We start from the raw sequence: 23,477 nt of genomic DNA, 5'->3' as shown, positions 1-23,477 counted from the left end.
GCGATGCCGGAGATTTGATGTTTTACCGGATTCCTGATATTCACGGTACACTCGTTAAATGGTCGTACGGGATAATCTCCACTTCAACGCTACCTCGTCGGAGATGCTGTGTCCCATCGCTCGTGCGCCGACTATAACACCACGTTCAAATTCACTTAAATCTTGATAACCTGTCATTGTAATAGCAGTAGCCGATGTAAAAACTGCGCCAGACACTTGTCTTATATAGACGTTGTCGCCGCAGAGCCCTGTTCTGCTTGTTTACATGTCTCTATTTGAATACGAACGCCTATACCAGTTTCTTCAGCGCTTCAGTGTACTTGTCACTGACAGACAATTTCAACTTTAAAGTACACTACTGGCCATTAAAATTGCTACATCAAGAAGAAATGCAGATGATAAACGGCTATTCATTGGACAAATATATTGTACTAGAACTGACATGTGATTACATTTTCACGCAATTTGGGTGCATACATCCTGAGAAGTCAGTACCCAGAACAACCACCTCTGGGCGTAATAACGGCCTTGATACGCCTGGGCATTGTGTCAAACAGAGCTTGGATGGCGTGCCCATGCAGCTTCAACACGATACCACAGTTCATCAAGAGTAGTGACTGGCGTATTGTGACGAGCCACTTGCCCGGCCACCATTGATCAGACGTTTTCAATTGGTGAGGGATCTGGAGAATGTGCTGGCCAGGGCGGCAGTCGAACATTTTCTGTATCCAGAAAGGCCCGTACAGAGCCTGCAACATGCGGTCGTGCATTATCCTGTTGAAATGTAGGGTTTCGCAGGGATCGAATGAAGAGTAGAGCCACGGGTCGTAACACATCTGAAATGTAACGTCCACTGTTCAAAACGCCGTCAAAGCGAACAAGAGGTGACCGAGACGTGTAACCAATGGCACCCCATACCATCACGCCGGGTGATACGTCAGCATGGCGATGACGAATACACGCTTCCAATGTGCGAACACCGCGATATCACCAAACACGGATGCGACCATCATGATGCTGTAAACAAAACCTGGATCCTCCCGAAAATGACTTTTTGACATTCGTGCGCCCGGGTTCGTTGTTGAGTACCCCATCGCAGGCGCTCCTGTCTGTGATGCAGCGTCAAGGGTAACCGCAGCCATGGTCTCCGAGCTGATAGTCAATGCTGCTGCAAACGTCATCGAACTGTTCGTGCAGATGGTTGTTGTTTAGCAAACGTCCCCATCTGTTGACTCAGGGATCGGGACGTGGCTGCACGACCCGTTACAGCCATGCGATGGATGTGTGTGATGTCCTTAGGTTAATTAGGTTTACGTAGTTCTAAGTTCTAGGGGACTGATGAAAAATGGTTCAAATGGCTCTGAGCACTATGGGACTTAACATCTGTGGTCATCAGTCCCCTAGAACTTAGAACTACTTAAACCTAACTAACCTAAGGACATCACACACATCCATGCCCGAGGCAGGATTCGAACTTGCGACCGTAGCAGTCCCGCGGTTCCGGACTGCGCGCCTAGAACCACTAGACCACCGCGGCCGGCGGGACTGATTACCTGAGATGTTAAGTCCCATAGTGCTCAAAGCCATTTGAACCATTTGAACAGCCATGCGGATAAGATGCCTGTCATCTCGACTGCTAGTGATACGAGGCCGTTGGGATCCAGCACGGCGTTCGGTATTACCCTCCTGAACCCACAGATTCCATATTCTGCTAACAGTCATTGGATCTCGACCAACGCGAGCAGCAATGTCGCGATACGATAAACCGCAATCGCGTGAGGCTACAATCCGACCTTTATCAAAGTCGGAAACGTGATGTTACGCATTTCTCCTCCTTACACGAGGCATCACAACAACGTTTCACGAGACAACGCCGGTCAACTGCTGTTTGTGTATGAGAAATCGGTTGGAAACTTTCCTCGTGTCAGCACGTTGTATGTGTTGCCACCGGCGCCAACCTTGTGTGAATGCTCTGAAAAGCTAATCATTTGCATATCACAGCATCTTCTTCCTGTCGGTTAAATTTCGCGTCTGTAGCACGTCATCTTCGTGGTGTAGCAATTTTAATGGCCAGTAGTGTAGTTCCTTTTACAGGTGTTAGCAAATACAGTCGCTATTTCTCGATAACACAAAATTATTGCATAATCTACAAGCAAAATACGCATGATCCAACAGTTTGCGGGTACCTTGTAGTGGAAGAAGTTAATGACAACGCACAATACAGAAGAGACGTGGTACAGGTGCCGATAGTCAAATCCAGGTCGCTAGTCAGAGTAGTCAGGTAGGAGAGCTTAAAACAAGAAAAAAAGTTGTTGACAGAGGTAGATACTTGCCAAACGAGTTTCTCAACGAAATAAAAAAAAAAATGATCCGCTACAGAAGCAGACTTGCCCAGCCTCCTAAACGCGCGGCACAGCAGCGAACAACCTGGTTCAAGGCGAAAGCTTGTTTATGTAACACATATCGCTGCACACCGGCCAAGGTACAGTTGCAGACAGACCGAGTCCCAATTTTAACAAAATTCAGTAGAGTAATTTCTGATCCGACACATACAGAACGTATAAATGACACCCACGCACATCTTTGTACGTTGTGAGTGCCTGTTTCATTACTTCCCATTTGAATTATATAACAGTTCTTCTTCTTTGCCAAATGACTTTTGAGAAATGCTCTACTTATTTAAAAGAATGAGAAACATTTTGGTTATTAATTGGTCCGACAAGCGGAAAATGAGCCACCACTTTCATCCTTATACACAGATGCGCCAAAGAAACTGGCATAGACATGCGTTTTCAAATACGGATATTTGAACAGGCAGAATATGGTGCTGTGGTCGGCAACGGCTATGTGGGACAACAAGCGTCTGGCGCAGTTGTTAGATCGGTTACTGCTACTACAATGGCAGGTTATCAAGATTTGAGTGAGTTTGAACGAGGTGCTATAGTCAGCGCACGAGCTATGGGACATGCCACCGCCGAGGAAACGATGAAGTGGGGACTGTTCCGTACGACCATTTCACGAGTGTACCGTGAATATCAGGTATCCAGTAAAGCATCAATTTCCGACATCGCTGCGGCCGGAAAAAGATCCTGCAAGAACAGTACCAACGACGACCGGAGAGAATCGTTCACCGTGACAGAAATGCAACCCTTCTGCAAATTGTTGAAGATTTCAATGCTGGACCATCAGCAAGTGTCAGCGTGGGAAGCATTCAACGAAACATCATCGGTATGGGTTTTCGGAGCCGATGGCCAACTCGTGTACCGTTGATGACTGCACGACACAAAGCTTTAAGCCTCGCCTGGGTCCATCAGTACTGACAGTGGACTCTTGATGACTGGAAACATGTTGCCTGGTCGGACAAGTCTCGTTTCAAATTGTATCGAGCGGATGGACGTGTATGGGTATGGAGATAACCTCGTGAATCCATGGACCCTGCGTGTCAGCAGGGAACTGTTCAAGCTGGTGGAGGCTCTGTAATGGTGAGGGGCATGTGTAGTTGCAGTGATATGTGTCCCTTGATACGTCTTCTGACAGGTGACACGACCTTAAGCATTCTGTCTTATCACTCGCATCCATTCATGTCCATTGTGCATTGCAACGGCCTTGGGCAATTCCAGCAGGACAATGCGACACCACACACGACAAGAATTGCTACAGAGTGGCTCCAGGAACACACTTCTGAGTTTAAAAACTTCCGCTGCCCAACAAACTTCTCAGACATGAACATCATTGAGCATATCTGGGATGCCTTGCAACGTGCTGTTCAGAAATCTCCACCCCCTCATACTCTTACGGATTTATAGACAGCCCTGCAGGATTCATGGCGTCAGTTCCCTCCAGCACTATCTCAAACTTTAGTCAAGTCCATTCAACGTCGTGTCGCGGCACTTCTGCGTACTCGCGGGGCCCTACATATTATTATGCAGTTTTACCAATTTCTTTGGCTCTTCATTGTGTAAGTACTTCGGAAAAGCCTGTTTCTTCAATAATCAAATTATACATCTGCTGCTTTAGAACGATGATAATGGGCAAAGGTGGCGAGAAGAAAAAAAAAAAAAAACCTCAATAGCGTCATCTAAAGAATTATCAGTTTGCCACATCAGCATTTATTTTTAAGGAAAATTGGGGGCTCTATGAGCAAGACGCATTATACAGCTTTAGCACAATTAAATGTCATGTCTAAATGATGGAAAACCCATGAGGAATTGAAAGAGGAACGCCAGGGGTCACACGAGAGAAAAAGATGTTCATTTTTTCTAGATGCTGAGGAAAACCCTAAGGTGAACGCTCTTTACCTGACTTTGGTCTGCGAAACATCAGCTATCCCTCTGGTATTCACAAAGTGCTGTACCGACATACGAGGGACTAATTACCCATAAAAGACGCTATGTGACGAAGAGAAATAGTGCGCAAATACTGCAGCAACAAGGCAGCATTTTCCGACAACACAAAATATTCTGATGAAACCAAACGAAGGTTTCGGGAAGGCTGGTATGGAGAATGGCTAATAAAAACAATGAAGTGTGGCACACATTGCCACAGTGGATCATTAAGGCGGTCGGCAATGAACTGGATAGGTGTGTGACGTCAAACCTGGAATATTTACTTTATTGATGATTTTATGATTAAACAAATCTGCTACATCAGTGTCGTGTAAACTTGCGCATGCCAACAATTTACATGACCCAGTATGACATTGACCCGAAAAAGGCTGAAATTGACAATTAATGGTTGATATAAAACAACATAAATTACCACTTACACTCATCTGATCTAAATTCGATAGGACACCTGTAAACAATGTTGAAGAGGTGAACGCCAATGAAACAAGGAATACTTGAAGGGAGAAGCATATAAAGGGAGAGAAACGACCACATGCTCATTCAGTGAATCCAACAAAGATCCCAGGTATCGTAACAAACGATACTTCATGTGCTGTTGTCTAATACCGTTTATTTTATTTAACGACTGACACAGGAAACTAGATCCTGCTTAATACAGATTTCGAAGATCTTCAGTATTATATGAGAAAATCTCAAAATTAACTTGTAGCTACTTCTCTCTCCCTGTAGGGTAAATTAACGATCGCCAAAGATAAAGCTGTCGTTTAATGTATCTTCTCGCGTTTCTTAAGACAAAAATATTATAAATGTTTATACGCTGTAGATTAAAACATATAATGTTGCAAATTCACACTATTATTTATTTCTCGTTGTTGTGCAATTCAATTCTATCGTGCCATGCGTGTGAGGGGAACGTATTGCATAGAAACATATTTAACAGCTAGGAGCAATCGTGTAATATAATTTCTTCGCCATTCCCGCGTCAGCTTATTAGAAAACCGATAGGAACTCTATAGTGATTACATTTGTACTCATTTAAGTAATGTGGACAACAATGACTGAAGGTAAGCCTTCTTCACGTGCAAACGTAGCACCATTCCGTTTTCTAAAACGTATTTCTCCCCTAACAAGCGCGCGGTTCAAATGACAAATGGAAATCATTTGTCCGGAGATAAGGTATCTCACTTTTCGGACTGCAATTCCGGGCACGTTTCGTCACCACATGAAAGCGTTTCCACACGTTCTCATCGAACGCTGGTAGTCTTGTTCGGCAGAGTACATCAGGCTATTAGTGTATTTAGGCACTGGAAACGTGAACTGCGCCAGGACAGAAAATTTCAGAATAACAGCAAAAACGGACAAGACAGCAGAATAATTTAGTTCATACAAGAAAATAAAACAGATGAAGATGTAGATACTGCCATGATACTGAAGCGAAAGAAACTGGTTTTCAGCGGGTTATCGTCTTCCCATTAGGTAATACTGTTACGTCATTGAAGTCCATCGTCAGCTGCAGCTATAGCGGACTGGGGTTTTGGTACATACACCATTTCTGTTCTTTGGTTTCATGTTTCACTACATCAGGAGTAGGGGTTGAATCTATGCAGCTGCAGTTCCTTCACATTTCCGCCTATACTCTGCTAGCCACCTTATAGCGTGTGGCGGAGGGTACTTTGTACACAACTGCCAATTTTCCCCTTTTCTTGTTTCAGTCTTGAAAGGTGCGCGAGAAGAACGATTGTAAGTAAGCTTCCGTATGGCGCGAACGTCTCTAATTATACCTTCATAGACTTTTCCCAAGATGTACGTAGGAAAAAGCAATATATTCGACGACTTTTACATGAACGAACATTCTCGTTATTTTAACAGTAAACTATATCTTGATACACAACGCCGCTCTTGTAGCACCACTATCAATCCTCTCTGCTAAAGGTCCCAGTCTGCCGAGCAACGCTCAAGCATCGGACGCAAGACGAGTTTCCAAGCTACCTCTTCTGTGAGTGAATTACATTTATGCGGATTCTTTCAACGTATCTCAGAGTGGCTTGTGCCTTGATTATGATTGTTTTTATGTGATTGTCCCAGTTTCAGTAGCGCCGTATGTATGCTCGCAGATACGATGGTTGTCCAGAAAGTAAGTTCCGATCGGTCGTTAAATGGAAACCACAGTGAAAATCAGAAACATTTTATTTGTAAGAGTTAGCTACACTTTCCAATGCTTCTCTACATAGTCCCCGCTCCGACTTAGACATTTGTCGGAGCGTTATACCACATTTCCAACACCATAGTCATAGAAGGCAGCTGCCTGAGCTTTCCGATAATTCTTTACACTGGTCTATAGCGCGTAGACTGCACCCAAGTGTTGTCTTCGTGTCCAGCGTTTCATGTGAACAAAGATTATACTCAGGACAAGCCAATTAGGGCTGTGTTGTGGGTGATCGAACACATCCCATCGAAAAGGCTGCAGAAGCGTCTTCACTACCCCTGCAGAGTGCGGCTTAGAATTGCCATGAAGAAGGAAGTGCGTGGCATTTGTGTAAGGTGGGCTGCATTCATTAAGGCGAAGCCTCTCAGCAGGCCCTCCTACTTGGCGGGAGACATCGTTGTTCTAGGCACCTTTACTCGCTCACAGTGCGCTCACAACTGAAAAGAGTGTCTTGATGCGATCAACGGTCATACTAGAGACACTACCCAACACACTGTGCAATGCTTCATCGGGTTTTCACTGTGGTGTCCATTTCGCGACCGATCGGAACTTACTTTCTGGACAACCCTCGTATTTAGTGGTTGCGTCTGTTTCCAGTGATTGTTCGGAAATCGTGCAATCAAACAATAACGGCTTTTTCTGCCTATATAAGCGCAAAACGTTGCGTTTACTTACAGTGAGGGTCAGCTGCCAGATCATCCACCAAGCTCTGATCCTCTGTAGACTTTCTTGCGTCTCGCTACAATTTAATAGAGCTTGCGACTTCTCTACGAACAACAGCATCTTCCGCGAACAGCTTCATGGGGCTTTGGACGTTATCCGCTATGCCACATATGCGCTGATGAGCCAAAACACTATGACCACTGCCTACTGCGAGGTTGTAGGCCGCCTGGTGGCGCCAAGGGCACGTGACGTGGCAAGAGACGAAGGGGGAATCATTCTAGCGATATTAAGTGGCGCAAATGCGGAAATCCGCCAACCTCAGCGACTTTGGCAAAAGCCGTATTGTTGTCGTCAGTGCCTGGGAGCGAGCATCTCGGAGACACTGAAGCTGTTGGCGCGCTCCAGTCGTGAGCATCGACGGAAAGCGGTTGAATGTTGAAACCACGATAGGCGTCAAGAAGTTGGACGTCCACACCTTATCAGAGCACAGGGATCGGAGGACTGTCCGTTCTCTGAGCAGGATGGGCGGTAAGCTGTGGTAGATCTGACGTCAGAGTACAGAGATGGCGCAGGTACAAATGCTTGTCTCCTTTGCGAGTGGAACAAGAAAGGAAATGATTAGTAATGGTACGGATACTCTCCACCACGCACCGTACGGTGGCTTGCTGAGTAGATGTAGATGAATCTCCAACAAGAGTCTTCTCTCCTTTGCAAATGTACTTGTTTTTCCAATAAATCGATATCGTTCATCTAACCTCTTGGGAACCAGGAATACCAAGTACTGATGTTGATCGTTGCACCCTAAAGAGGCAAGAAGTGTTACACACCTATTGCGCATTGCCACTTCTATTTATCGGCATTTAAGTTAAGCTGCTATTTATTACAACTAGCAGTCCTTTGCCCTTAGTCACTGAATGATTAAACTTTCCAATAGACACTTGCGTTTTGGTAACAAAATATCTCTTTCCCAAAAGTTGCGATAGGTCCTCTATGTCCTCTATGAAAATGAGCGATCGTAACACTCTTCCTTAGGATAATTCGTAAGTTACCCTTCTCCCTGATGAACCCTCGTCGTCCAAACTAACGTATCAAGTTCTCCATCGGACAAACATTCTTAGCGTCTATCATACACTACTGGCCATTAAAATTGCTACACTACGAAGAAATGCAGATGCTAAACGGGCATTCATTGGACAAATATATTATACTACAACTGACATGTGATTACATTTTCACGCAGTTTGGGTGCATAGATCTGAGAAATCAGTACTCAGAACAACCACCTCTGGCCGTAATAACAGCCATGATACGCCTGGACATTGAGTCAAACAGAGCTTGGATGGCGTGTACAGGTACAGCTGCCCATTCAGATTCAACACGATACCACAGTTCATCACGAGTAGTGGCTGGCGTATTGTGACGAGCCAGCTGCTCGGCCACCATTGACCAGACGTTTTCAATTGGTGAGAGATCTCGAGAATGTGCTGGCCAGGGCAGCAGTCGAACATTTTCTGTATCCAGAAAGGCCCATACAGGACCTGCAACATGTGGTCGTGCATTATCCTGCTGAAATGTAGGGTTTCGCAGGGTTCAAATGAAGGGAAGAGCCACGGGCCGTAACACATCTGAAATGTAACGCCAACTGTTCAAAGCGCCGTCAAAGCGAACAAGAGGTGACCGAGACGCGTAACCAATGGCATCCCATACCATCACGCCGGGTGATACGCCAGCATGGCGATGACGAATACACGCTTCCAATGTGCGTTCACCGCGATGTCGCCAAACACGGATGAGACCATCATGATGCTGTAAACAGAACCTGGATTCATCTGAAAAAATGATGTTTTCCCATTCGTGCACCCAGGTTGTCGCTGAGTACACCATTGCAGGCGCTCCTGTCTGTGATACAGCGTCAAGGGTAACCGCAGCCATGGTCTCCGAGCTGATAGTCCATGCTGCTGCAAACGTTCGTGCAGATGGTTGTTGTCTTGCAAACGCCCCCATCTGCTCACTCAGGGATCGAGACGTGGTTGCACGATCTGTTACAGCCATGCGGATAAGATGCCTGTCATCTCGACTGCCAGTGATACGAGGCCTTTAGGATCCAGCACGGCGTTTCGTATTACCCTCCTGAACACACCGATTCCATATTCTGCTAACAGTCTTTGGATATCGCCCAACGCGAGCAGCAATGTCGCGATACGATAAACCGCAATCGCCATAGGCTACAATCCGACCTTTATCAAAGTCGGAATCGTGATGGTACGCATTTCTCCTCCTTACACGAGGCATCACAACAACGTTTCACCAGGCAACGCCGGTCAAATGCTGTTTTTGCATGAGAAATCGGTTGGAAACTTTCCTCATGTCAGTACGTTGTAGGTGTCGCCACCGGCGCCAACCTTGTGTGAATGCTCTGAAAAGCTAATCATTTCCATATCACAGCATCTTCTTCCTTTCGGTTAAATTTCGCGTCTGTGGCACGTCATCTTCGTGGTGTAGCAATTTTAATGGCCAGTAGTGTATATGTGCGACAAAATATCGTATGCTCGAAAGACTGTGATTTCCACAAGCAGCGTAGGTTTTTGTATATGCATTCAGCCACTATGTTAAAGGCCATGCCATGACATGTATTTTTTCAGTATTAAAGCATCTACAGACAAGGATGGCGCTAGCAAAATTTGCACCAGTTACCCTAAAAGAATTACTTTAACAGTAGTCGTATCGCATCTAACATTCATACTCAAAGCAGACTCGGATAGGTAAACAGGTATTAAAACGACAGTATTTGTCAGTATAAATGGAAAAGTTTTGTTTCTGTGTAAGCTATAGTTCTTTAGTAATAGTCATCGAGCAATACTTGTTCGTAATCACTAATACCTTTCTCCTTATTCATAGTTAAGCACACGGTCACAACACTACAGCAGCTCGTAAGCTATAAAGTGTTACAAAAGTCGATCGAAGTTGCGTCGTTTGCAAAACAGAATGTATTGCTAGTACATACGAGGATGGCTTGACAGGTCTAGTAAAGAATCTCAAAAATCAGTGGCCATCACCCTACCAGCTGAAAAAATTATCTTTGCCTTCTTCGGTGCACTTTCAGCAGCCTTTGCCCATTGTTTTGACTCTGGTGTGTAATGATGGATCATGGATCATCAACAGTCACAAATCGGCGTAAAAAATTTTGCGGTTTGCGATTTAACTTAGACATTGTCTGAAATGTTATGCTGGATGCGCTTTTGGTCGACTGTGAGCAATCGCGGCACCCACTTCGCATACGACTTCTTCACAGCCAATTCCCCGTGCAGGATATTATGCACTCGCTCAGCTGAGAGGCCTACAATCTCAGCAATTTTTATTCGGCAGTCTGTCATTATCATATCATGAACTTTGTCAGTGGTTTTGTTTATGGGGACCTTCACTACACGACCGGAGCGCGCTTCGTTTTCGGTGCTTCTCCCACCACGTTTAAATTCATTAATCCAAAAGTGAACGGTCTTCAATGATGGTGCGGAGCAGGCGTTAACTTCGTCCAATTCTGTTTTGATTTGTTCAGCAGTCCAACACTTCAAATGAAAATGTTTAAAAACAGCACTGCACACGGTTTTCTCCATTTTAAATAGCAATCGACACTATGACCAATTAAGACGGTTGTCAACAATGAACTGTGCGCTGTACATTTTGGAATTCTTTCCACGATCATTGGAATAACGAAGCTTACCAACCATGAAGGCGCAACATAAAAGTTCCATTCTTTCCTGGAAATTTATCAGACTTATTAGACCACCCTCGTAAACAGCAGGCTGTCAGCTTGAGCAATAGTTTCACCCACATTGCAGGAATCGAATTAATAACAACTTGGCTGCTTTATCTGTTAACGCTGTGGAGTAAATGAACTCAGCCAGATAAGGAGGCACCTGAAAATATGCAGTGTAATGTTGTTTGTGAGTTGCGGCAGGAAGAAAAAGTATTTTTGCGAAGGCAGCAATCAAGATCGATATCTTCTTCAGTTATCTGTGTCTTTCTCCGTCAACGGAGAAATCAAATGCACCAAACTGGTCGAACTCGGATAAGCAGTCGTGTACCAGGAGAATTGGGGCTGTGGCTACCACTTTAGGAAGGAGCAGGGTTCATACCTCATTCCGACAACATAGACTTAGATTTCCCATGGTATCCCAAAACCGGTTACGGTGAACACGGACTCGGGCGAATTTCTTTCCCATCATCCCGTAATCGAGCTTGTGCTTCTTCTTAGAATACTTAGTCGTCGATGGGACTTCATACCCTAAAGTTACTAGTTTTGTGAAATGATTTGTCTACAATTAAAACGTACCTCATTTGCAGTACTCGACTTCGAGCATCATTCAAAGGCGGGTCAAATGTTTCTCTAATCTGTTTTATTTCTTACTTTCAGATACATCATTTTACAAAATACTCTACCATCAATTTTTAATTTATTTTCATGTTTTGTTCAGAAAACATGATCTTACTGTCACCTCATTTGCTTTCCTAGCGTCCTCTGTTCTCGAAATATCCTGAATTTCGTTTTTGATTAGAAGGAAACCATTTTGACGTTTATGTATCACATGAATACAAATTTTTATCTCAGTATGACTAGGCCTTGAAGTGATGAACTTTTGACACTTTATTTACATTTTCAATTTTACTTCAAATCACTAATTAAGTTTCTATTGCCTACCCGGATTACTTTCAAGGAATAAAAAATTAGATCTCTCACTGGTCCAATTTGACACACCTTTCGGACACTTCCCATTCTTCGTCATGCAATGAAAATTCGTACAAAGACGCGTTCTGTAATTTATAGGAAGCCTTGTTTTCGCTCCGCTCAAACATTTGACTAATAACTGTTGTGACATTCGAACCAGGTACCGCAGATAATGTGTCCGGTATAATCGGTAGTTCTGGATCTCGATGCTCTACAAGCAGAGGTGTTTGCAGAACAAGTGATAGGATTCGGTTCTGCCGGACGTTTGCTAGAACACTAACGATAAGGATTCGCTGAAATACAATTCCACTCTCCATCTTGGCACTATTACGGCCACAGACATTTATTTCACACGATCATCTCACTACGGCAATGAACCATTTCCAAGTGCTTCCTCACATGCTTGCAGTTTCACACAGTCACCCTGTATGAGTAGTATACAGTATATGATTGTTATTTAAATACTCGTATACACACCCGAAGGTGACCAATTTTCCATACGCGTCAACGTTATGTTCAATGTGAGTTTTTTGTGCATTAAACCCTCGCTAATACGGCCGTGAGTAGCCTGTCCTCTCAGTAATCTGGCCCACATCCAGCCTCTTGTCGTTCAAGCAGAAATGACTCGCACGACAATGAATTATGTTCCGCAGCAATGTTATTAATTAATTACAATGTTAAACCATGCTATACACGCAGGGTGGGGCAAATAAAAGTGGTCCGGAAAACAGAGATTTTTGGCCCTGGTCAGCAAACTTGTGAAGGGGGTCGAATCTGGAACGCTGGAACTGTTGCAGTCTCATCCGAAATATTCTGCTGCAGTTCTTGAAGACTATGAGGGCTGTAGCTACGCACCTTAGACTTGAGGGCTCCCCACACAAAGTACTCACACTCTGTCAGATCAGGTGACCTGGGTGGCCAGTTACGTCCGCGACCAGACTGACCTCTGCTAGCGCTTAGGCAGGCGCGACGATTGTGTAAATGCGCTCCAAGGTTCGGCTGTCTGTTTGGGCAATTGCTCCATCCTATTGGAAGTCACTGTAGGTCTTTTCGTCCTCCGTTAATGCTGCCACAAACGGTTTCTATATGTTGGCAATGTGACGAGCCGAAGTCAGCATATAATGAAAGAAGATGGGACCAGTAACGCGGTGTGAAGGCACTGCACACCAAAGTCCAACCTCCTGATCATGCAATGGTGTTTCGTGGAAGTTATGCGGATTCTTCGCTGCGAAGAACCTGTGATTCTGTGAGTTGACATAACCACCGAGGTAAAACTAGGCTTCATCGGACATAAAGAACAGATCTACGTCCACACCATTCATTATTATCTCAGTGAATAGCCAGTCACAAAACTGGAGGCCCTGGGTAGCATTTGCTGGCTTTAGTGCATGAACAACAGACACTTGGTAGTGATGCACATGCAGGCTCAGGTGGAGTATTCGTCAGCATGATCGACCTGATTTGCCGGTCTCTTGCGACAGGCGTCAGATTGATTTGGTAGGACTCTGAAGCATTTTCTGGTAAACTGCAGCTACATTTTCTGGTGTGCAGGTGCGTTTCGGAATGCCTTTTTCTTTTTTTTTTTTTTTCTTGTCTGGCTCACACTATTAAACTTCTTAGGAAACAACTGACCACACCGTTTCATGACTTTGTTGTCACGTTACTTTCCACAACTAACATCTGTGAGTACCATCATCCCCTTGCACTGCTCCACTCACACTGACACAGCCCGCACTGCGCTCTGAACTGGTGTGAATCACGTGGTGGGCGTATACGTGGTGTTCGCGTCGTGGGGTGAGCTTATATCCATACATTCACATCCAATTGTATCCACTCGCGTCCAGGGCGCTTTTATTTACCCCCACCCTGTATCTGAAATTGTGGCTTGCTTTACAGTCCAGTATCATAGCTTCTAAAAGGAAACACATTATGGTAGAGCTCAAGCAGAAACTCGAAATTTCAGATAAGTTGAACCGAGGGTTTCCGCAGAAATCCATTACTACTGAGTACAAATGTTCGTCGAGCATCTGTTTATGACATCAAAAAGAAGGACGTTATTCGACAGTATGCGACCCAAATGAAGAGTCAGTTAGGAAAATGGGAGGTTATGCGGAAGAGTGAGAATGAAGAACTAGACTTGGATGTTTATATTAGGTTCATACAATAACGCAGTAAAGGAATTCTATAGTCAGTGGCTCTATAGTAACGGAAAAACTAGTTGCCTTCAACAAACAGCTTGGCGGCAGTGACCTGTTTGCAGCAAGTGAGGGTTTGATATAATCTGAAAAGAAAAACGAAATGGTATGCAGCAGGTGACAGTAACAAGGGATAATCGCTCAGCTATAGAAAAAGACGCAGAAGAGTTTGTAAATATGATAGAGAAGATAAATGAGGAACAAGATTTAACCGCTGATGCATTGAACAATGCTGAAGAAGCTGGCCTCTCTTACGAGATGCTTCCTGCGAAAACATTAGCTGCGAAGAACGAGAAGGGAGCTCGAGGATACAAACAACAAAAGAAGCGCGTAACGTTAATGGTGTGTTATAAGTGGGAGTCATAAACTACCGCTTGTGGTGATTTGGAAATCCCTACAGCATCCACATTTCTTTCAACACAGCGGCAGAAATACACTGTCAGTGGAATATTGTGCTCAGAAGAAACCATGAAATGACAGAGACGTTTTCTTTCGGTGGTTCCATACAACATTTGTACAAAGTGTGAGAGAAGAGCTGAAGAAGAAAAAGCCGTTGAAAGCTATCCTTGTAACCGAGAACGCTCATAGTCATCCTTCAGAAGTTTCTCTAAAGTCCGATGGTATACACGTACTCTTTCTGTTTCCAGCGTGACAGTCAAGATCCAGTTCATGGACCAAGGAATTTTGAAATCGATTAAACGTCATTAGCGACATGCAATTCTTGTCTCCTTGCTGAAGGAATGTGAAAACGAGTCTACCAAGCCTGTGTTGGGGTGTGGAGGGCAATTAACTTACATGATGTTGTTTTTCAAACATCAGAAGCAAGGGATAAGCTACAGAATGCTACCATAACGAACAACTGGAGAAAGTGAACCACCTGTGAATGCAAAGTTTGAGGCAGCACTGAGAGACAGCGATAAGCCAGTGAATTCGGACTCATCAGTAGCTGACACTCTGAACATTGACATGTTCCACAAGCTTCCGGGGGGAGGAGAAATTGATGAAGAAGATGTTGCTAAGTGGCTGAATGAGGAAGACGGTGATATAAATGAAACTGTTTTAGATAAAGAAATAGCCAAAAGCGTGAAGGAAATTAATGATGGAAGCGATGAACAAGAGGACATAGGAGGAGAAATGCTGTGTACAGTGACAGACAAAGCCTAGACCAAGTTACACAACTAGAAACTACTGTTATATTTCTTCATTGACTTAATAATGTTCTTTGTTCTGGCTACCAAAGTTCATTTATAGTAGCTAGTCATACCCATTGCTGGTGCTGAAACTGCGGAATTCTTCCTGGGGTACATTATGCAACAACCATGCACATGCAGTACCAACGCTATACTTTTACATGATAAAGCATGCCGCTGTCACATATACCATTGCAACAGCTAAAAATCTGGGACATATTTCAAGTGAATGATGCTGCTGTATACGAACCCACTCAAGGACTAACTTTTGTATGAAGGAGAATGTAGCTTTGAATTTAATAAAGTATAGTTTCTACGAGTTTAAATTTTAGGCACTCTCAATAATACGGCACTTCCGCTAATCTGGCACCCATCTGTTCAAGAAAGCCGAATTAGCGAGAGTCTAGAGCATATGCATACTTTTCATATCGTTGGCGGGTATGAAACGTTGTTCTAGTTCGAGCCTGTTACACAAGCACTTACATATTTGAGTGACAGACGTCCATACTGTACACACACGCTGGAGGAGTGAGCTCTTCACATATCGCCGAAATCAACCGATCGTGTGAAATAAATTATTATGACCGTAATACAGCCCAGGTGGAAAATGTAATTGTCTTCTAATAGCTTTGTGACTGTGTGCATCCGATAAGAAAAAATTTAAGAATTTGTCTTTTGCCAAAAAAAAAGAAAGAAAAGGAAGAAGAAAAGAAAACAGAATGAACCTATTTCCAATAAGTAATACAACACATTTTTTATGAAAGTAGATTGGTTTTATTCAGGATTCTACCATATTATTGGCTACAAAACCCTATTTTTCAGCATAATCTCCTATTTACTATCAAAAACAGTCTTGATGTCAATTTATTTATTCCAGTGACCGGTTTCGACCACTACTGTGGTCATCTTCAGACCTACAAGTCATATACAAGCTTTAATTAGAGGGCTACATACATTAAAGGAAATACATACGGCTACAAAGCTATAGAACGATGCATTACCAATGAGTAAGAACCTTCTACTGGTGGTAAATCAATACTCGAGAAACAAGTGCACATCTTACTATACATACTGGAGGCTCCGCCCACTTCTGACAGAATGGTGTCATTGCTAATCAATGGATTATAAATCGAATAACAACGTAAAATTTCTTAGTTAAAAGAACATTGACAAGAAAGGAAATAAACACACATAAAACTTAGCTTGTTCAACAGGTATTGTCAATTAAGAAGCGTTAAAAATATTGAAACATGTAGGATAAATGAACTTCGTTTTAACAGTACATGGGTTGCCCTCTCAAGGCCTGTTAGTGAACCATTTGGAACCACTGGTTCCCATGGTGAAGTTGGACGACGTTCCAAAGATGTGGCAGCAGGCTTCTTTCTACTGAAGTTGTAAAGTCGATAGGGAAACTAGTGTTTGCCATGGTGAGGATGAACGCCATTCCAAAGATCTGGCACCAGGCTTCTTTCTAACGAAGTTTTTGCGGAAGTGGAATGGCAAAGACTGCCACGTCAGACGATGTACTATTGAGCAGCAACATGTCTTTATTGAAACGATAGACGCTCTATCAGGGCGCTTTTCAATGAGAAGGCTGCAATAATCGTCAACTGACATGTGTAGTACATGCTGTACAGATACGATTTACTGGTGTAATAAGAGACTTCCATTTACATAGATTACTCGATACATAATAATTGTTACAGATCAATACTAAGAAGAAAAAAAAGACTGTTTTTGATAGTAAATATTTGTAACAACATTGGTCACTGTTCATTCACACAATGTATTCAAAAGTATAATCTCCGTTCAATGTGACGGCCATACGCCACCTTACTGGGCGAGCCTACATGATCGCATGGTACCACTATACTGCTCGACGTCGGGGCCAATGTCTTGAGGCATCAATAACCTCTCCGTCATCCACGTACTGCTTCTCGCAGAGTACATCCTTCATTGCGCCAAACACAGAAATCGGAAGGTGCGAGATCTGGGCTGTAGGGTGGATGAGGAGTAACACAGTCCAATGAAGTTTCGTGAGCTCGTCTCAGGTGCGCAGACTTGGGTGACACTTTGCATTGTCACGGAGAAAGAGAAGTTCGTTTGCATTTTTGTGGCGACGAACACTCTGAAGTCGTTTCTTCAATTTGCTGAGAGCACACTTAACAGTTGATGATCGTCGCACCATGAGGAAGGACATCAAATGGAACAACCCCTTCAGAGTACCACAAGAAAGTCGCCATGACATTATCGGCTGAGGGCGCAGCTTTGAACCTTTTCGGTGGAAGGGAGGTGGAATGGCGCCACTCCATGGATTGACGTTTTGTTTCCCTTTCGAAGTGATGAACCCATGTATCATCCCCTGTGACGATGTTCGACAAAAAATTGTCAAGATCAGCCTCGTCACTCTTAGGCAATTCGCACAGACGGCCCTTCGTTGCTCTTACGGTTTTCTGTTGGTCTGCGAGAAACCCAACTGGAGGACAAGTGTGTCAGCACAACCAATAGAGGTGTCCATGTGAGCAGCGAGGTATTCGATTGTGATCCGTGCCACGTTCCTACACTGCAGTGGTCACAGCTCCGGCACGCAGGAGATAGAACCGATTTGCGGGACCTTGTTGCGATGATGACAGAAGCCAGAAGCCTTACCCAACGACACACTGTGCTTTTGTTAACAGTCAGGTCTCCGTATGCATACTGCAAGCGACTATGTATATCTGCAATGCTCTTGTTTTTCACCAAAAGAAATTCAGTGACAGGTCCTCCGTTGCAGACGCCATTTTGGAGGCTACGTATAATGCCACAACCTGAAGGAGGAGTGTTCCACTATGTTCCACAACAAACTCCGCAGTTTTTCAGCTGAAACTGGCCGAGAATAATCAGAGTTGCATCATATGGTGAAGAAAAGGTCGCGCACTCGGACTTTGCAGCGCGATTCCTCACATACTAGCAATAAAAAAATGTCTGACACAAACTTTCGTCCTGCGCGTATTTCGGGCAGTAAATAAACGGTAAGGATTAGCAATCTGGTAACACTGTAATCACGTGTAAAGTAACTACCTATCTCAAGATACATCAATAGTGTAGTGTAGCTGGTGCAAGGGATAGCTTTTTGGATCAGCATGCAGGAGGTCGAGTGTTCGATTGTGGGTTGCGGCTTATTTGTTTTTATTTGCTGAAAGTCATCTGCGTGGTACGGTATCAGGCATCTTAATCGCCATACAGTGATCACAGTGGCTCTTCTACAAAACATTTTCAGTTACATAGTACGAACACAGAAATGGAAATACTATCGTTTTCATTGATCAGCTTTTAAAGAAACCGTTTGCACGTCGTAGACGCGAATTGTTTCGCACCACTGCATCTACTGGATTCCGAACTTGTTTTGTGTGTACCCTTCCCCAATGGTCCCATCGATTATTCTTGCCACGTTCTTGCCATTACGTTTCACTAGGGCCTTACGTCACAAGTAGGGTTAACAATGCGCTCTGTAAATAATTTCGATGGGACCGTTGGGAGAGGGCACACAGAAAACAGTTTTGGAACCTAGTAGATGCAGTGGTGCGAAACAATTTGCGTCCACGACGTGCAAAAGGCTTCTTTAAAAGCTAATCAATAAAACGATTGTGCTAATGTGTTAGTAGCACGTAACTGCAAACGTTTTGTAGAAGAGCCACTCTATTCTCTCTATGACGATTAAGTCGCCTGATACGGTACCATGCAGTCTACGTTTAGCAAATAAAAACAAATAGGCCTTCGCCCCGTATCGAACCCTCCATCTTCTGCTTGCAAACCCAAACCGCTATACATTGGACCAACTGCACGACACTACTTGATGTGCTATCAGAGGTAGTTATCGTACATGTGATTACAGTTTTCCAGATAGCCAGTCTTTAACGTTCATTTACCCTCGAAAAATGCCCAGGAAGAAATTTTGTGAGAGACAGTTTGCCAGTTTGCGAGGAATAGCGCTGCGAAGTCCGAGATCGCGAATTTTTCTTCAGCCTGTATTATAATAAGTATCCCAGATCACGTAATCTGGGTAAGTATATTAGGTCTTCTCATCTTGCTTCGTAAGAACACACGGCATCTGCACGATTAGCAGGCTGTATGAACCACACCCCACCCCCAGACAAGAAAAAAAAGTTATAAAAGCGTTCAGGTAATTCCTTGGTTGTCAGTAGCAGCTGTAGAGCAAATAACTGGTGCCCATTGCATGTCCGACATTTGCCAAGCATGTGCAAAATATGGGACTGTGTAACCACCACACTGACGGCATCAACGAAACAAACATACACTCCTTTCTTTCAAAGTCAAATAAAATCTCGCAAATACATACGAAAGAAAAACATCAACTTAATCGCATGATATATTAATCGCTAAAATTTCTGAATTCTTTCAAAGTGTTACTTCTACGTCATTCTTGGAAAATTCTCTTTAAATGAAAATTTCCGACAGCTTGGAAACTGTTACCGTTTCTGGCGAACCAAAATGCGTCATCTATCTTTGGTTAAATGCCATTGGTCGTAACGAGTCTGACTGCCAGATACTGCAGATAATAAAGGTATTATGTAGCCGGCAAGGAATATCAAAAATGAAAGGTGGAATCGCACAGTGAGATATCAATACAGTAAAAGATATAGTTCCATTTGCCCAACAAAGGTGGCAGTAACATTTTTTTCACAGTATTTTGATGGGAGTGGATACCGCATCGAAATGTTGCGCTTAAAAGTGGAACTACAGAAGTGATGCTACAGAAGAATGCTGAAGATTAGATGGGTTGATCACAAAACTAATAAGGAGGTATTGAATAGAATTAAGGAGAAGAGAAATTTGTGGCACGACTAGAAGAAGGGATCGGTTGGTAGGACATGTTCTGAGGCATCAAGGGATCACCATTTTAGTGGAGGGTAAAAATCGTAGAGGGAGACCAAGAGATGAGTACACTAAGCAGATTCAGAAGGATGTAGGTTGCAGTAGGTACTGGGAGATGAAGAAGCTTGCACAGGATTGAATAGCATGGAAAGCTGCATCAAACCAGTCTCTGGACGAAGACCACCACCACAACAACAACAACAACAAAAACAAAAGTGGAACCATCAACTTAGGTGGACACTCGGAAATAAATTACCATCATAGACAGCTAGTAACACTCAGAAATTACATCAATAAATTAGCTCTCCATTATTAGATTATTCTCACAAATCAAAGTGAAGAATTGTTGTCCCGATAGAACTAGTACGTTTAGGAACCATTCGGAAGTAACAGAATATTCCCGACAATGTCACTTTGATTATGTGACGGGATATGTGGAAGTACTGGAGCAATTACTGGAACATACCGGATGTTTCTCGCAATTTCTTCTGGATAAACTACAGAAGTAATAATTTAGTCGTTTTCAATGCAAATGGAAATCAGACATCTGGGTTTGATTCAAACAGAAGCTGCTCGCAGAAAATACTGATTCTTATTATTTGGATGCGCGTAGTTCAACGAATGCCGAGTTCCACTTCTGCAGTAAATCAACGGGTCCCTGCATGAACCAAGGAATCATTTATTTTGTACGTGAGTTTTATTACAGAGTTTCTAAGAGACTGCTGTTCAAGGTACATATATTTATTTCAAGCAACACAACAAGTATTTTTCGCACGTTGGTGTATTTAATTGTGCGAAAAGAAGCAGGTATTTTGACCCAGCCTGGTACCTGAAAGAAAAGGAAGTATGCCATATACTACCAGCTTGCATCGTGTTGTACCGACAGAGGCACTCGATACATTCTGCAGCATTCTGTTATCGAGATACGAAAGGAGAACCTACAATCCACAGGTGGTCTTGCGCTGTATTTGGGGCTCTCTTATAATTAGAGAAGTTGTCCACAGTTGGGTAGAGAGAATCCACATCTTTTTTAATTCCACCGAACATGAGTACAAGGCCGGCCGAAGTGGCCGTGCGGTTAAAGGCGCTGCAGTCTGGAGCCGCAAGACCGCTACGGTCGCAGGTTCGAATCCTGTCTCGGGCATGGATGTTTGTGATGTCCTTAGGTTAGTTAGGTTCAACTAGTTCTAAGTTCTAGGGGACTAATGACCTTAGCAGTTGAGTCCCATAGTGCTCAGAGCCATGAGTACAAGTTTGCTTCCTTTCACTTCATGACGCCATATAACATAAAGAACGCGGTACTATTCTTTACGCTTTTATTTCTCGTTTATTCCCATGTAGTTTCGAGGCTTACTATCAAGCAAACTACTACAAATTACGGGAAATATACGCATAATATGACTGTATGAAGCAATCTTTCAGGTTTCCTTATTACTCCAAACTTAGTAGTAATCACACACTACGTAAGGTATGAGAAAACCTGAACTGTATACTCCACTTAATTTCAAATTCGACAAAACCGTCAACATGTATAGCTAAACGTGCGTCGCGATTATATGTTCAGTTATTTTCGATAGTGTCATGCTGTCGTAGATCTACGATTGTCACGAAATAATAATAATAACAATAAAAAAACAGCGCAAGCGCTAACGCAGCTATAGACGACAGTGTAGATGTATCACAGCAGTGTCGTTAACATTAGATCGCTCTTCTGCTGTTACGTAATTACCGAGCGAAATTCAGATTCTGCAAGAATAAAACTCTTGTCTGTTGTAGGCGAACGCAGAACACAGTGGAGCAGCGCACATCTGAATCTGGCACAGACAGTTCAGAAGAATCTGTACTAATATTTTTTGACCTTGGTATCACTTCTTTGTGTATATAGTGTTATAACGACACACACGTTGTGATGACAACAATAGAGCTGCCTACCTTTCTGCCGTTCACGAAGAACACAAGCGTTGACGTCTCGTTATCCATCTTCTCTGCAACACGCCAGGGGCGTAAGTGTCGGTAGAATGTAATGCCTTCCGTGCTTTAGTTGCCGCTACTGAACCATAGTTACGCAGAGTGTCGACAGAGCGCGCCACGTACTGTCAGTGTCAGTTGCGATTGGTCTACGCCAGGACAAACCGAACGCCATCTGCTGGTGGCTGCAACTAACCATTTATCGGAAGCGAGCTTTACGAGATGTAGGAACATGCGTAGTTTAAGCAGTTCAGCTGAGGCGGACGAAAGAAAATTTGCGCTCACGCTCTCGTTATCCGACGATTTTGCAAGGACAGAAGTGTCGAAGTCCAGGTGCTTCAATAAGGCAAAGATACGTAAATGCTCTCCTTTAGCGATAAAGTTAACTGACACATAAAACGACAACTTATATCTTCGTAGCAGCTGGAGAGCGTCAGCTATGCCAAATTTTGAACATCACATCATTCGTCACTCTTTCCCAAAGGACCAAAACGATGGCTATGAAACTGTGCCATTTGCGCCTAGAGCTTTTGCCTAAGAAAGGTCAACAAGCTATTTGTTCTGGACAGTTCGTTTATTCACGAAGGGCCAATGTTTTCTTGTGGTCCCATCTGATGTGGATCCCATATAAATATGGAATGTTAGGCAAGGGCCGCAAAACCGTGTTATGACACACTCTCTTCCATAGACAGAACCTACTTTCTCATTATCTTAACATGAGCCTGTGCCTGTCATTTGCTGAATTACACGCAGTGAAAGCGATGATTCTACTTCATATTCCCTCATATTGTTGCTCCCGATTATTTGTCGACACTACCGACTCCAATTATAACTTTCATTCTTTAGTCAAGGGCTTCTACATCTTTACGTTTCGTGAAGTGCTCAATCTCACATTTCTCCCCGTTAATTCGTTTATTAACCAATTTAGTACCAGCTGTATATCGTTCGCCAATAGTGGCTGGCAGAAGGCGTCAAGTTTACTCATTACATATTAAGGTTGAGAACTAGATTACAATACTTCACAATGGTAATCTAACTATAAAATCAATACTAGAACATAGAGTAATAAAGCAGCAGAGTCGATGCTGTTATAGCACTGACTTGCAGTTCAGGTAGACACTGTTCAATCAACAGAGAAGTATTCTTGAGTACTATACAAAGGCTACTCTCTTAATTTACACAAAATTTAAGTTTTAAATTGCTCCACTGCCAATGATTGATATCCTTAGGTGAATCATTAAATTAAAAAAAATGGTTCAAATGGCTCTGAGCACTATGGGACTTATCAGGTCATCAGTCCCCTAGAAC

General features: G+C 43.4%; 1 protein-coding gene across 1 annotated transcript in view; it reads right to left on the bottom strand.

The window, feature by feature from the left end:
• The window catches only part of LOC124619292 (xanthine dehydrogenase), a 244,797-nt gene extending 222,563 nt beyond the window's left edge, over positions 1–22,234 (bottom strand). Inside the window, exon 1 of the mRNA XM_047145566.1 lies at positions 22,134–22,234. Coding sequence (XP_047001522.1) covers positions 22,134–22,181 — 48 coding nt within the window. The 5' untranslated portion in view covers positions 22,182–22,234. The remainder of the gene's footprint in view (positions 1–22,133) is intronic.
• Between the last annotated feature and the right edge of the window lie 1,243 nt (positions 22,235–23,477).

Source organism: Schistocerca americana, chromosome 6, assembly GCF_021461395.2.
Source record: "Schistocerca americana isolate TAMUIC-IGC-003095 chromosome 6, iqSchAmer2.1, whole genome shotgun sequence".
Classification (NCBI taxonomy): Eukaryota; Metazoa; Arthropoda; class Insecta; order Orthoptera; family Acrididae; genus Schistocerca; species Schistocerca americana.
The sequence above is the reverse complement of the archived record's forward strand: the minus strand, read 5'-3'. Positions and strand labels throughout refer to the sequence as shown.